Source organism: Notamacropus eugenii, chromosome 5, assembly GCF_028372415.1.
Source record: "Notamacropus eugenii isolate mMacEug1 chromosome 5, mMacEug1.pri_v2, whole genome shotgun sequence".
Classification (NCBI taxonomy): Eukaryota; Metazoa; Chordata; class Mammalia; order Diprotodontia; family Macropodidae; genus Notamacropus; species Notamacropus eugenii.
In genome coordinates this window covers 433,355,009-433,371,551 of record NC_092876.1, presented here as the reverse complement: position 1 = coordinate 433,371,551, position 16,543 = coordinate 433,355,009, and the positions used below count along the sequence as shown (strand labels likewise).

The window sequence follows — 16,543 nt, the reverse complement described above, 5'->3', positions numbered from 1 at the left end:
ATAGATTGAATGCCTAACAATTGTAACTCTTCTCCATGTTAAGCACTCAGTTCCTTCAGTCCTTGTAATAAATGGACTTTGGTTCTTGACAAAGCTAAGGTCCTTCACCATCCTGGTTATTCTCCTACTTAAACTAAGGTACCCAGAACTGAAGACCACAGTGCTGCAGATGTAATTTCATTAGAGCAAATTGCAGTGGGACTAACATCTTTATTTCATGAAGCTATGCCTTTCTTAATGTAGTCAAAGTATGCATTAGCTTTTTGGGCTGCCACCTAATGGTGCTGATTCTTTGAGTTTGGAGTTCTGTATTAACACCCCAGATATTTTTCTGGTAAATTGCTGTCTAACCATTCTCTACCAAATTGTAGAGAAAATACAATTTAAAACTAAAACCATGTCTAGCTTGGGGAATGTACAGAGGTTGCTTTTTCCCTATCCTATCCTTTTAAATTGAAAACCCTTTTGATTAGATTTGCAAGACCACTTGGCAAATGCATTCTTTTTTGTTGTTCAGTCATCTTTTTTCTTTCTTTTTTTTTTCTTTTAAAGGTTTAATAGGTATTTATTTTGATGGTGTTATGAAACTACTGATGACCTAGATTAAGTGTCTGCCACACAGACTGTTTCCAGGACTGTGGGAGACTCACTTAACTTCTTAGTGTCCTAGGTACCTCTAAGACTATGAGTTGAGGATTGCTTGCAATTCTGAATTGATGGAGGGAGTCTCCCATACCTCTGACATTAACATTCCCTGCCCCCCCCCCCCCCCAAAAAAAGAAAACCAACTGCTGAATGCTTCTATTTTAGTAGCACTAACATGGGTGTAGAATTTGATTTAAACTATTAATGCCCTGTTATAGCTGAAATTTCACATAGGGTCTTTATCTTCCCCCTCCAAAAAAAATGTTCAGTCATTTTAGTCATTTCTGACTCTTCATAACCCCATTTGGGGTTTTCTTGGCAAAGATACTGGAGTGATTTACCATTTTCTTTTCCACACTCATTGTGCAGATGAGACAACAGGCTTAAATGACTTGCCCAGGTCCACATAGCTAAGTAAGTGTCTGAGGCTAGATTTTAACTTAGGTTCTTCTGAACTCCAGGCCCTGCACTCTTTCCACTGTGCCACCTAGCTTCCTTCCCAAAAATTTATTCTTTGCAGCCTTTTTTGTGTATACTCCCTCTCTGGCCCTGAATGTCATTCCTGTATTGTAAACTATGATCTAAGGATCCAAATCTCATTCTCAGACCACACTGCTAGATGAATATTTCCTTTCTTCATCCCTAGCTTTCTGTGAACACAAGGCAGTGAAACAGACCAGTGCCCATATCATCTTAAGTTTTCTTCCCCAAGACTTCATAATTGTTGGTGATGATTTTTTGGTTGTTTCTAGAAGTATCATTTATGCCCACATGAATCTCCAAATGTGGGTATTTGTCATTCATTTCAACAAATCTTAGAAAGTTATCTGTTATGTCTTAGAGTACTTCAGTACCACCAGAAGGAAAAAATTGCCAACTATTTTATTATTCTTTTCTTTTTATGCCCCTTACTTGGTAAACTGCTTCTTAATAGATTCTGTTATTCTTAATAGTACAACCAACTTTTTCCTCTTCATCATCTAGCTTTCTCCTCTTTGGAACACCCTCAAAACTGTTTTTTAAGTTCTAATTTTACCTGTTCCTTTTTCCTTTTCGTTCCTGAATAATTCCCTATCATTCTAGTAAGTGCCAAGTTCATCCTCCAACCCCCCCCCCCCCCCCCCCCCAAAGCCTTGCTTCTGTTTCTTTAAGGAACCTTTCCATCTTTCCTAAACTAGAGACCTGTAGTCATCATTCTTCATCTCTTCACCTGTTCTAGAAGGCAAATTGGGTTATACTTGAAGCTCAGATACCGGTCTACACTGGGGGAGAAATATAAACACTCTGTATTCAATTCAGTCAAGTAGCTGTACATTTTCCTTTACTATCCATAGTGGTTGAGATTTTCAGCCTTTTATCTGGAAACTACTTGGAAGATGAGATATAAACATCTCAACCCTCGCTATCCAATTAGAAGTTTTTACATGTAATTACTAGTTGTTAAAAATTTTATTTCAATAAATTTGCCCCGCTCATCCATCTGTTATCATTTTACTTAGACCTCTTATTTTCTCTTATCTTCTAACTTCCCTAACCTTGCTTTGTCTTGCTAACTACCATCTTCTAGAGTGTACCTCTTAAGATTCCATTTAGTCCTTTATTTTCCTCATTCTCTCTATTCTTATTGTGTATTTTTCTTAATTGTCCTTGTTCTTTTTCTCATATAAATTAGAATTAGAATCTGGGCCAATATCCAGGCCAAGAGATTGTTTTATTTTAGGTTTTATTTCATTTCTCTTTCCTACATTTACCTCTCATGTAGGATACTTAAGCACCTTCAAGTCACATACAGGATGTCATTCTCATTTGGACAAGTCCTTTTTGTCTTCTCCTGCTTCTTTCTCCACGACCTTCTTCCTAAGGTGTTCCATGTTCTCGATTTACCTTGGGTACTTGTAATTTTCAAAACCAAATTAATTTTAAGTCACTAATGCTGTATAACAGTGCTATTAAACTCAAATAGAATAGGGGCCTCCGGACTGTAGGTAAGGATCCCCACAGCCTCATGTTTGACTTGGAAAACCACATGTTAACATTTTCTACATTCTCTTGTATTTTTATTTTGTTAAATATTTATTTCCCAGGTACACTTTAACTAGGAAATATACATACATATACATATACATATACACACACATATACATACACACACACATAGTTCAGTCTTCAGCTTACAAACAAACTATGTCCCCCAAAATTTTTTTGTGAGTCAGTTGTTTGGAACTTGCCATCTGTTTTCTCTTAGAAATTATTTTATCAGTAGTTTTTAGGTTACTAGATTAGTCTTCAGAATTCTCCATTTGATCTATAATATTGTTAAAATACTATACAGTACAAAAGGGAAAGCAGCACCTCCAAATTAAAGTGGAAAAAAACAAAACTAGAACTTTTCATTGATATTTCCTGCTGTGGTGATTAGATAAGCATATTTAATCAGAAATGAATGAGGAAGTACATAAAAATTTGGGGAATGATTTTCAGTGCAATTCCAGCATAATTTCAAGTTTGATGGTCATTAATTGTTTGTCTTGTCTAATTTTGCTCCAAAATTAGAGCTTTCATTTTTTGATACAGATGTATCACTAATTAATCTTAGGTCTATAAGCTGTGATTAAAAATTTGTTTTAAATTTACAAATAGAGTAGAGGTGGAGGATTGTAATTGAGTTACAGGAAGATGGAAGTACATATTAGAGTGGTATAACTTAATTAGATTTGAAAAATTAGAGAAGAAGAAAGAGAGAATATTTGTGAATATATAAAAGTGCAACTGAACTATTCATTTAACTGAATTGGGGTAAGGAAAGATGAAAAGACCAGAGTGTATGCCCAGAGAAAGAAAAGAATTCAAGAAAAAAATTCCAGTAGTTCTTCACATTTGTCTCCAGGGGTGTCCCTGTTGGTTCTCACTTGACACTCATGCAGTGGTACATCAAAATGAGCTATTTATATTTAGGGGAAATTTTTCAGTTCATAGTTAGGGGAAGGCAAGATAAAGGACAAAGGAGTAAGGTCTAGCTCTTAATGGATGAAATGCCAGTAGAGTCTTACTTTAGTACTTTGGATCTGTGATTTCATCTGTGTGGGTAATCATTCCAAGAACAGAGATTCGTTGATGCAGTTTGCTCCATAAATATGTCCTCCCATTTAGGGCATACTTCTTCCTTAAATCCTACATAGGAATCTTTCCTTTATGAGCTGTCTTCTTGTTGATTGTTTTTTCCCTTAAGTCTCTAAAATGATGATGATGATGATAAAAGTTTACATAGTACTTAATAAGTACAAGGAATTGTGCTAAGCCCTTTTAGATTTTTCACTTTTGATCTTCACAACAACTCTGTGTAATAGCTACTATTACTACTACTGCTTCTACTACTATTATTACTATTATTATATCCCCATTTTCCTGCTAAGAAAACTGAGGCATAAAAGTTAAGTGATTTATCCAGGGACATGTATTTGTATCCCAGCACTTAGCACAGTGTCTGGCACTTAGAGGAGCTTAATAAATGTTTATTACCTATAAAAGAAATGTGGCAAAAGTAGAAACAAGACTTGACAATAGATTGGATGAGATATGTGGGATAAGTTTAAGTGAAGGATGACATCTAGATTATTACTGGGAGGATAGTGATATCCTCAGTAGCAATAGGAAAAACGAGAGAGGGAAAGTTTGGAGGAGAAAGATAATGAGTTCTGTTTTGGATGTAATTGAATATGAGATGCATATGGGATATCCAGTTTGAGGTATCCAGAAGGTAGTTGATACAGCAAGATTGAAACTCAGACGAGAGGTTGAAAGGGGCATAATATTCTGGGAATTATTTATGTGGAGATGATAATTGAACCCAAGAGGAGCTGGTGACATCATTAAGCATGGTAATAATATAGAAGGAGAAAAGGGCCCAGGGTTCAACCATGGAGGAGCCTGAGTGTTATTTAGCAAGACTGAGATGACCTTGCAAAAGAGACTGAGAAAGCAGGAGAGCTGTAACCATGACACAAAAACTCAAAGAAGGAGAGACTCTCCAGAAAGATCAACAGTGTAAAGGCTAAGGATAATTCAAGAAAGATGAGGATTAAGAAAAGGCCATTAGGTTCATTAATAAAGAGATCATTGGTGATTCTGAAAGTAGTATCTTCAGTTGAATAGTGAGGTTGAAAGTCAGAAAGAAGAGGGCTGAATCCCATGTGAAGAGAAGAAATGGAGGCAACCATGGAAGAAGAGTTTCTGACTTAAGGCCGGTATTATAGCCCCAGTGCCACCTAGCTGCCCAAGGAGAGTTAATCAGGGAGATGCAAAAGGATTGCTTTGCTGAAGTGAGAGCCCAGATTAGATTATTATATAATATGAATTTGTAGTGGATCCAGGGTAGTTTTGTGATTTTTTTTTCCTCCAGTTCCATTCAGTACCCTATGAATTAAAGCAAAGACAGAGGATGATGGAGAGATATAGCTTGGTGTTTGACAAGGTGTGATGAGCAGTAGGCCAAGAGGATAAAGGTCTCAGGAGTATGGAAAAATGTAGAGTTTTTCTTTCTCTGCTTCTTTCTTTGTCTTGTTGGGGTAGGTTACTGATACACTTTTGCTCAAATTAAATATAGGAAGGAATTTCAGACTCTTAAATTGGAGCAACATAATTAAAATATCGTCCTAAGAAAATTAAGTAGCATGCACTGGTTACTAACTCTTCTGTTGAACACATTAGCAAGAAAAGTAGCATGGCCAATTAAACTTGTTATCATGGCACCCAAAATAAATATGCCCACAAATTATGTTTCATCAACCCCAGACTCCACTTTTTTTGTTGTTGTTTTTTGCATTATGCTTTATGAAACTTTATGCATTTGGCTATGTTTTTGAAATGGCTCTCTTTAACAGAAAGTGTTGAAAGTGGATGAGTGTTTATTTAAACAAAATCTTCCGACAACGTTTTTGTTGTATTATAATTGTACTACATAGAATTTTAAAATAGATCACAAATTTCCTTCACTAATAGAATGCTAATCCTGTGCTTCATTGTGACATAGGAGTGCCCTTGAATCCCTTGAATGCTATGAATAAATAAAGAAAAGACATTTAATAACAAGCAAGACAGGTTTCTAAGATTATTACATAATATTTAGTTTTGATTTGGGAGGGAGGATCATTTTCATAACATCATTGCTTTCTTTCACCATAGAAGGGACCTCAGAGTCTGCTGTTGTTGTTCTTTACATTTATGTTTTTGTACTTATTGGGTTTATTGTTTTCCTGGTTTTTCTTGCTTCACTTTGCATCAGTTCACAAAATTATCTTGCTGCTTTTCTGTCTATATTTAAAATGTACTCAGGAAGATTCAAATATATGCTTGTACCACATTTTGTTTAGCCAGTCTAATGAATGTGCATCTGCTTATTTTTCCTGATACAATAATGCTGCCATATATATTTTGGCGTATGTGATCCCTTGCTAGTTTTATTTTTGAGGTCTGTGATTTGTATAGCCAGCAGTGGGATCTTTGAGTCATATGATGTGGAAATTTTAGTATTATCTATTATGAGTCTTATTATTATTATTAGTATTATCTATCTGTCACCTATATTTACAGTATTACTTTTTTGTGCAGAAGAATTAATGGGTGCCCATCAATTGGGAAGTGACTAGGTAAATTATAGTATATGAATATGATCTAATATGATACACTGTAAGAAATGACACACGGGATGATTTTAGAGCAACTTGGAAAGATTTGTATGAATTGAACTACAGTGAAAAGAACAGAAGCAGGAGAACAATTTATTGAATATTAATATTGTGATGAAAAACAACTTTGACTTAAGGAATTTGATCAATGAAACAAGCAACCCCAAATTCATAAAATCAATAATAAAACTTCTAACCATGATGTGACAAATACAAAATGTGAAATGAGGCATGCTTTTTTTGGACTTGGCCATTGTGAGAATGTATTTGATTTTGGTATAATAAATATATTTATTAATATATATATTTATTAATTAATTAATATATTTATATTTATATAAATATATTTATATTTATATTTATATAAAATAATATATTATATATTTATTAATATATATATTATTATATATATATATTATTATATATATATAATAAATATATTTATTAATATATATTTATTATTAATATATATTTATTACTGGGATTTTTTTTTTTCTGCTATGGAGGGTATGTGAAAAGGGAGAGTGGGCTAGAGATTGGTTCGTTATACCTTCCTCTCCCAAAGATAAAAGAACAAAAGAAAGACCAGAAGGAATTGCAGATATCAGGATTGTTTTCAAAATTGTGTTGAAGTAATATACTTGAAAAAGTTTACATAATATAGGTTGATACTTTCATGTAGCACACATTCTTAAAGGTATGGAAAGGCTTTGGGGGAGTATTTTAAGTTCAGAGTAAAAACTAAAATTAAAATTTATTTTAAAAAATTTATAGCATACTCAGTATAGTTTCTTGTTTTCCTCTTGGCTACCCTCAGCAAGAAGTGAATAGGAGCAGATGATGTGCAAGGGATTAATCCTGCCATAGGATAAGAAGTTGAAGCATTCAGGACTTTATAACTGTTCATATCTTTTGATCATTTATCAATAATATTTTTTGTTAATTCTGTGTGGATATTGGTTATCAGATCCATAACAGATAATTGATGTAAAGATTTTTCATGTAGGTATGACCTTATTTTCTTCTTATTTTTTATGTAACCTTTACTATTCAGATTGCATATCCATTTTGAGCTTATTATGATTTGTAGTATTGACATACATGATACAATAGAAGGCCACATTGGTTTTGGAGGTAGAGAACCTAGCTTCGAATAGTCTTACCATTTGATACTTGTGTGGCATTCATCATCTCCCTGGCCTGCAGTTTCCTTAATGTTAAAATGTAGTAATTAGACTGGACAACTTCATTGCACTTTTTCAGCTCAAAATCCATGCTCCTTCAGTCTTCTGGTATATTAAGCCTAATTTCTGTCAAGTAAATTTTGAGGGGAGGTAGACAAGGAGGAGTAAATCATTCAAATCTGTTATCTGTATGGGAAACTGCTGGTATAGAAACTCCATGTATTGGTTGCCTGGGCTAATTGAGATATCAAGTGACTTGGCCACGATTACACAGTTAGCATTTCTCAGAGGCAAGATGTGAAATCAGTTTCCTGCCTCTAGGGCCAGCCATCTAGATAGATAAAAACTAATCTTCCTAGGGTCTCCACGTAACAGCTATTTTTCTTTAAGGTCTTAAATGATAGATTGATTGATTTTAGCTGAGCATTCCATGAGTGAGGAACAGCTCAGGGGAGGGCAGTGTCATTGGATTGAAGAGTATCCCGGGGGTTGGGTGGGGTTGTAAAAGTATTAAGAAGACTGGGCACAGCCAAGATAGAGGATTAGAAAGATGGATCTGTAAAAGCTCTCCCCCATAGCCCATAAAATACCTGTAAAAGATTACTCTAAACAAATTCCACAAAACAACAGAGTGAAAGAGATTTCCAGGCCAAGGCAGCCTGAAAGACCAGCAGGAAAGATCTATCGCACCAGGTGCGGAGTGGAGCACAGCCCAGTCAGGTCTAGCGTGGCACAGCAGGGACATGACCTGGAACAGGCTTCAGAGAGCCACCAGCAGCAGTAGTTCCCAGATTGCTAAACCCACAAATGCCAAAGACAGCTTCAAAGATCAGTGAGAAAGCTCTTTCACTCAGAAGAAGGGAACACAGACTGGACCTCCAGCATCAGCCACTGTAGCTGTAGCATCCAGTTTTGGAGCTCTCTGCCTAAAGTCCCTGGAGGACTTGAGCGGCTGATCTGAGAATCTCTGCCCTGACTGGCGACCCTGGGGTGAGGAGAAGTGCTGGCATGGTGGAGCTGGAGGTGGGTATAGAGAGGGAATTCTACTCACAGATTCTGGGCAGAAAAGTTTTTGGTTGCTCCCAGACCAGTGCACAGGCTACAAGAGAAGTAAACTCCTCTCCCTTGCTTGTGCCACCTTGGAGGAACTGAGAACTTAGAAGTTTCCAGAGTATACCCTCCTCTTGACAAAGGACTCAAAAGTCAAGTAACTGGCTGGGAAAATGCTGAAAAAAAATAAGACTATAGAAGGCTACTTTCTTGGTGAACAGGTATTTCCTTCCATCCTTTCAGATGAGGAAGAACAGTGCATGCCATCAGAGGAAGTCAAGTATCCAAAACCTCCAAAATAAATATCCAATAGTCTCAGGCCATGGAAGAGCTCAAAAAGGATTTTGAAAATCAAATAAGAGAGGTGGAGGTGGGAAGAGAGATGCGAGAAAAGCATGAAAAGCAAGTCACAGCTTAAAGGAGACCCAGAAAATGCCTAAGAAAATAACACCTTGAAAAATAGGCTAACTCAATTGGCAAAAGAGGTCTAAAAAGCCAATGAGGAGAAGAATGCTTTAAAAAAAGCAGAATTAGCCAAATGGAAAAGGAGGTTCAAAAGCTCACTGAAGAAAATAGTTCTTTAAAAATTAGAATGGAGCAGATGGAAGCTAATGACTTTATGAGAAACTAAGAAATTACAAAACAAAACCAAAAGAATGAAAAACCTGGAAAATAGATCCAAGACAGACAGTTTAAAAATTATGGGACTGCCTGAAAGCCACGATGAAGAAAAGAGCTTAGACATTATCTGTCATGAAATTATCAAGGAAAACTGCCCTAATATTCTAGAGCCAGAGGGCAAAATAAATATTGAAAGAATCCACAGATCACCTGAAAGAGATCTGAGAAGAGAAACTCCTAGGAATATTGTAGCCGAATTCTAGAGTTCCCAGGTCAAGGAGAAAATATTGCAAGCAGCTAGAAAGAAACAATTCAAGTATTGTGGAAACACAGTCAGGATAACAGAAGATCTAGCGGCTTCTACTTTAAGAGATCACAGGGCTTGGAATGTGATATTCCAGAAGTCAAAGGAATTAGGATTAAAACCAAGAATCACCTAACCAGCAAAACTGAGTATAATACTTAAGGGGGAAAAATGGTCATTCATTGAAATAGAGAACTTTCAAGGCATTCTTGGTGAAAACCAGAGCTGAATAGAAAATTTGACTTTCAAACACAAGAATCAAGAGAAGCATGAAAAGGTAAATAGGAAAGAGAAATCAGAAGGGACTTAATAAAATTGAACTGTTTATATTCCAACATGGAAAGATAGTTTTAGTAACTTTTGAAACTTCTCAGTATTTGGGTAGTTGGAGGGGTTATGCGTGCACACACACACACACACACACACATGGTGAGTTGAATAGGAATGGGTGATATCTAAAAAAATAAAATTAAGGGGTGAGAGAGGGAGCAGAAAGGGAAAGATGGAGAGAGGCAAGAAAAAACTTTTTCAATGGAGAAGAAAATGGGGGAGGTGAGAGGGAAAAAGTGAAGCTTACTCACATCACATTTGGCTTAAGGAGGGAATAACATGCTCACTCAATTTGGTATGAAAATCTATCTTACACTACAGGAGAGTCGGGGAGAAGGAGAGAAGTGGGGTGGGGAGGATAATAGAATGGAGAGCAAATGGGAGGGGGGAGCAATTAGAAATAAACACTTTTGGAGAGAGACTAGGTCAAAAGAGAATAGCAAAAAGATAGGATGGAGGGAAATATACTTAGTCTTACACAACATGACTATTATGGAAGTTCTTTGCAAAGCTGCACATATATAGCCTATATTAAATTGCTTGCCTTCTCAGTAGGGATGTGTGGGTAGGTAAAAAAGGAGAGAAGTTTGGAACTCAAAAGTCTTAGGAATGAATGTTGAGGGTTGTTTTTGCGTACATCTGGAAAATAAGAAGTACAGGTAATGGTGTAAAGAAATCTGTCTTACCCTACAGGAAAAGAGAGAAGATGGGGATAAGGGAATGGAAAGTGGATTAGGGGAGGAGAGAGATGGGGAGAAAATTTGGAGTTCAAAATTGTCTTGGAGGTGATAGGGAGCCATTGGAGTTTCTTTGGAAACAGTGTGGGGGTGGGTGAGAGGGGAAGGAATGTAACATGTGCTTTAGGAAAATTCCTTAGATGACTGAGTAGAAGATGGTCTGGAATAGAGATGGACTTGTATCTGGTAGACCAATCAATAGGATATTGAAATAGTGTAGGTATTAGGGTGGAAGGTCCTACATCAGGATGTTGGCAGCATCAGAGGAGAGAAGAGGACATAGTTAAGACATATTATTCAGGTAAAATCGACAGACCTTGGCAACAGATTGGATATGGATGGGGGTGGAGGGAGCGTTTGGAAGGGGAGGCGGTGAGATAGTAAGGAGTCAAGGGTGACACCTAGATTGTGAACCTAGGGGAATTGGGAGAATGGTGGTTCCCTCAGCAATAGTCAGAAAGTTTGGAAGGGACGATGCGTAGGGCACAGATAATGGGTGTAGTTTGGGACATGGTTGCATTTAAGGTGACTACAGAGCATCCAGATGAAATGTCTAATGTTCAGTGAGATGTGGGTCAGGTCTTAGATAAAATTGAGAATAATCAGCATAGACATGAAAATTAATGATATTAAAAGCACTTTATACTAGGCATTTTGCTAAATATTAGGAATACTAATATAGAAAATGGAATTGTTCTCTTCTTAAAGAATTAATTTAATAATTTGGGAGATAACACAACATGAAAGGTTCTAAGTCACAGGCTGGATAGAAAGGCCCAGTAGTCCTAAGGCATATGGCAAAGCCTAGGAGTATCAGAAAGTGAGATTGCAGGGCTTGAGGGTGTGGTTCTGGATAGTACATAGTACAGTTTTCCATCTTTCTGAGAGAATTGTAGTTGGCTACTCCTTTCTCATTCAAATGGAGGGAGCAGTAATGATAACCTGGTGGGAAGAATATTGCCCTGGAAGGGCCTACCACCAGTGGGAAGCAGGATCAAGCTTGAGAGTAGATATCCTGCACGGGCAGAGTAGGGGGTGCAGAGAAAGGCCTCCCTGAAGCTCCTGCTCCTGCTAGGCTTTCTAATGAGGAAAATTTGTTCTGGGAAGTTTGGATCCAGTCAGAGGGCCACATTGAGGAACTTGAGGGCTTCATGTGACCTTGAAGCCAAAGGTTCCTCACCCCTGCCTTACACTGTCTTAGTAGAAGTCAGGCCCTCTGGAGATAGGGTTATAGGCTTGCTGGTTATCTGTGATACTAGCCTACACGTGTTCCATCTTCCCTTCCAGTTCTTGAGTAGATCAAGTGAAGGCACAAATCCCTTCCTCATACAGGTATTACAGTGGGATAAATACTTGTTTTTTTAACATCCTTGGTTGTTTTTTTTTTCCTATCGGACTATCTAAGCACCACTCCCTACCCCAACCAGTTCTAACATACTAGGGCTATGCATATATGGTGGTTTTCCTTAAAAGTAGAAACACAGAGTCACAAAGAGAGTTAAATGTCTGAACTCAGGTTTTCCTGAGTTTAGATCTTCTACTGTGCCACCTAGCTGCTTCTGATAGGTTGTTAACCTTGCAATTTTCTTGAAGTCCTTTTAGTTGTAATTGAGTGACAATTCAGTTTGACAAAATTGAACACATTTCAGGTCCCCCCCTTTATATTATTTGATTAAATGTCCCTTATTAAATTAGAGTGGAGTTTTTATTTGTATGTAATTTGTTAAATTGTGGTTACTTGTAGATTTAAAAATAGAGAGTTGAGAACTTTAAATTGCAAAAAATGCAATTAACTCCTAACTATACTAACCATCTAATTTTTCACACAAAATGTGTCCTCATAGTATCTTATAATTTAGTATAATTAATCTGTATGGAAATCAATATCACATTGTTATAGTAGTACAGCACAAGATTATAAGTTAAAAGGAATTCATAAACTTAGAATTACATATGATTTCTTATTGATGTTCTGTATTTATGGTCTATAAATTAAATCTTGAAATTTTCATTTCAAATTAAGACTTCATCGCCTGATTCTTCTAATGAGAACTCCCCAGCAACACCTCCTGATGAACAGGGTCAAGGTGATGCCCCACCCCAGCTTGAAGATGAGGAACCTGCATTTCCCCATACTGACCTGGCAAAGTTGGATGACATGATCAACAGGTTAGTTTTTATTTTTACTTACATACAGAATTTTGAAGTTTGGCATTGTTTCATACTATCATTTGGCATTTAAGCTTGAGCCAGAGTTAGCAGTTCTTGTTTCCAGGGGTTCATGGAAAAATATAATGGTACTGTGACTTGTTCTTCAAGATAGAAAAATCAAATCAGATGGCAGTAGATATTCCCCCTAAATCTTCCCTTATTCCTAATAATTCTATTTATCTCTCTCTCTCTCTATTTTATATATCTATATATATGCATGTATGTTTGTGTACATGTATGTATGTATCTATGTATATACTAGTTAAAAAGAGCATATGAGAAAATAATCAGAAGAAACAGAGAATTGTGTGTTGTTAGTTATGATTCCCTAAGAAGTCTTTCCACTATTGTTTCTTCTGTCCTCCCTCCTCTACATGTTTGTCATTTTGGTCATTGCCTACATTGTACTAATGTCGGTGAGTTTTTAATGTAATCATCTGGGCATTTGGTTTGTTTGCTTTTTCTTTCTTGAAGCAAGAAAAGGGGAAAAGCTTTGCATATGAATGAATGTTGCCCTTGCTATTGAACCAAAGTTCAAGGCCTAGTACTTAAAAGCCTCTCTGTCAATGGAGGGCTTTTGGCATTTTGTTCCAGTTGGCATGATACATGAGATTCTCAGGCTTGCTTGAAAGTTTGGGCCGAAATATTGTACCTGTCTAGAGCAAAGTTTGAGCGATCCATAGAGTGGGTGCAGTTACTTGAGTGGGGTCCAGTATGAATTTCTTAGTCTTAATTTCTAATCCTATGTGCTGATCTAGATCTCTCAACCTTCCTGGGGACATTTCGCAAAGTAGGCTCATCTGGGAGTAGTTAATCTTAATATATTCTCTTCTTTTTTTAGGACCACTGTCCTTCCTCACCCTGGTACATTCCCCTCATCCCCAAGCCTCTTCTTCATTTATAGCATCTCTTTTCTGTGTATCTTATTCCACCTTGTTCCTTTTTCATTTAGCTGTTAAATAGTTACTTTGGAGAAATGACATTGAGATTAAGGTGTTTTTAGGAGAGGGGAGGAGCAAAACAGTAATAAATCAGATGGGAGAAGAAATAATGTAAAATATGTTAGTGATGTATGGTTAATCATCTGCTTTCACACATTTATTTGATTTTGATCCTCTCAAAAGCCTTGAGGTAGGGTAGGTGTTATTCAGTTTTACAGGTGGAAAAAATAGAACCCAGAGTGGTTATTTGAATTGCTTCGAAGCCACCAAGGGGCAGATTTGTTGTACCAGGTCCATTTCTCTCAATTTATTTGAAATCTAGTAATCCCTCCATTATATCCCATATTGTCTGTTTGGGATGGGACACCCATGTGCTCAAACTGTGTAATTCTTTGGAATGGCAAGTGCCACCTAGGTCATGTCATCTAAACTACTAGTTGGGTAGTACCTTTACAGGTATGAATGTGCCATCACTGAGTGGCAGGGATGACACTTTACCTTTTTGAGAAAGAGGTGGTGCCTGATGAATATTTACAGAGGAGTCTGTATTTGAATGCAGCTCCGTATCTATTTATCACTTCTATTTCTGGTATTGATATTTCTAACAAATACATCTTTTTCAGTAGTAGGAATATTACACCTGAACATATAACTAGGTTATCTTTGTATTTTGTAGCTGAAAGTCACCATTTAACTGATATTTTATCATTAAAAGCCATTTGGATGACGTTAAGCTTGTTTAAAGTAGAATTTAATATTCTCTTCTTCTGTCATTATTAGTGTACTTTTTGCTCTATAGCTTAGAGAACTAGGTGACTACGGTAGGTTTTCCCAACCTCCATACTGTGTGATTTAATGGACTACAAAATTTTTTAGCTACATTCCCATTCTGACAACGAGAATGTTATAACGGCTCATTTCTTTATAGGCCTTTTTTACTACTAACCAAAGAAAAACTTTTATTGTAACCCTTAGGCCCCGATGGGTGGTTCCAGTTTTACCAAAAGGGGAATTAGAAGTTCTTTTAGAAGCTGCTATTGATCTTAGTAAAAAAGGTGAGTTATCAGTATTATCAGTGCTTAATAAAATGTGTACTACTAAAATGTCTGTCACTTTGAAGACTTTGGGGGGTGTGTGTGTGTGTGTGTGTGTGTGTGTGTGTGTGTGTGTGTGTGTGTGTGTGTGTGTGTGTGTGTGTGTGTGTGTGTGTGTGTTTATTTATAATGCTTTTTCCTAATGGAATTTGAAGCTGTATCTTCTTAAAATCCGAAGTAATAAACTCACTAGCAGCCATCTTAAAAATTAGGAGCATTGAGCTTCTGTGTTTTGTTTTTTTTCAATATGACCTCAGATCTACTTTCCTCCTCTCCCCCAAATTAATTTACACTTTTTCTGTAGTATAATCTGGAAATTTTTCATTACAGGATGAAATGGTTTGGAATTATTCTATGACTACCTAAAATAATAGTAAATCAAATGAGTTTACCTTTTCCTCTTTGTTCATTAAATTATTATTGTCATTTGTGAGACGAAATAATATGAATATTAACATGGTTTCATTGATACAAATAGTTAATTTATTTGCATATATACACATCTCCTTTTTTTGGTTTGGTTCATGTTATTATATTACAGCAAAAACTTGGTAATTAAAACAGTTTCTTTTAATGGGATCTGGGGGAGAGGAGAGGCCCTTCATAAAATAAGGAAAGCAAATCCAGAAAGCCCGTATTGCCTATATTTTTTTTTTGTTTTTTTATATAACAGGTCAGCTTTGTAACTCTTAAGTTTACTACATAGGATTTAGTTTGAGGTAGAATTGGAATTTCTATGTTGAAAAATACTGTTTCATATATTTTTAAAAGAATAGATACCAGCAATGTTTCATATGCATAGAATTGTACACAAATATTATGTCCAAATATAACACTGAGTAGGTGGCCTCATTGTTTTTTCATCTTTTAGCTTCTGGTTTATTCAAGGATGTTGTACTTTGAAGAAGTATACTGCTCTCTATTGCTATTTTTAACACTAGAAATATGTGAAGCAAGTAAGCAAACAAAAACAGAAGAGCAGAGAAGTACAGCCAAACGAGCATGATTTTGTTCACATTTTTACTGGCTAATAGACAAATAAAGTGTTTAGTGCAAAATTACCTATATATATATGATTTAAAGGAAATTATCAATATGAAACTGCTTGTAATAGGTCATTTCTATTGGAGCAAGTTGTCAAAGTGACTACTACTGATCTAACAACTGGTTACAGTCTTGGAATCCATGTGCCTTAGTGTATACGGACTGAGCCTTGGAGCCAGGAAAACCTGGGTTGAGTCCTTCTTCTGACTCAAACTGATTGTGTGACTCTAGAGAAGTTGCTTAACTCTCAGTGTCCCCACACTGTTTACCTTCTAGGACTATAAATGGCAGAGAAGATGCCAGTTTGCACTGATGAAGAGAGTATATTAATACCTATGAAATTCAAAGAAAATCATTACTATAAAACTTGACTTACTTTGTCAAGCAGTGCCAACTTAGCATAGGGTTGTGTTCATTTGTAATTTTCTCTAACACTTTGTGATGTGAATAATGAATAAATGTGATGTTTTGTAGTGCCCTAATAGCCCAAACACCATCTATTTTACTATAGGAAATAATGCTGTATGTGGTTTTAAGGCTCTTATATGACTTCAAAAATTCCATTCAAATGATTTTTCACCAGAAAGTATTGTATAGTGTATAATAGCAGTAGATCAATTATCATTTTAATTTACTTATATTGCAAAATATGTTTTTTCATCCCTCACCTGTACTGTGTTAAGATCCAGAAACTCAAC

The 16,543-nt window shown here is 36.2% G+C and overlaps 1 protein-coding gene across 4 annotated transcripts in view; it reads left to right on the top strand.

The window, feature by feature from the left end:
* Nucleotides 1-16,543, top strand: part of USP9X (ubiquitin specific peptidase 9 X-linked) — a 177,610-nt gene that overhangs the window by 8,433 nt on the left and 152,634 nt on the right. For all 4 annotated transcript variants that reach the window (XM_072615149.1, XM_072615148.1, XM_072615147.1 and 1 more), the window contains exons 2-3: nucleotides 12,579-12,724; nucleotides 14,683-14,762. In XM_072615149.1, coding sequence (XP_072471250.1) covers nucleotides 12,579-12,724; nucleotides 14,683-14,762 — 226 coding nt within the window. The remainder of the gene's footprint in view (nucleotides 1-12,578; nucleotides 12,725-14,682; nucleotides 14,763-16,543) is intronic.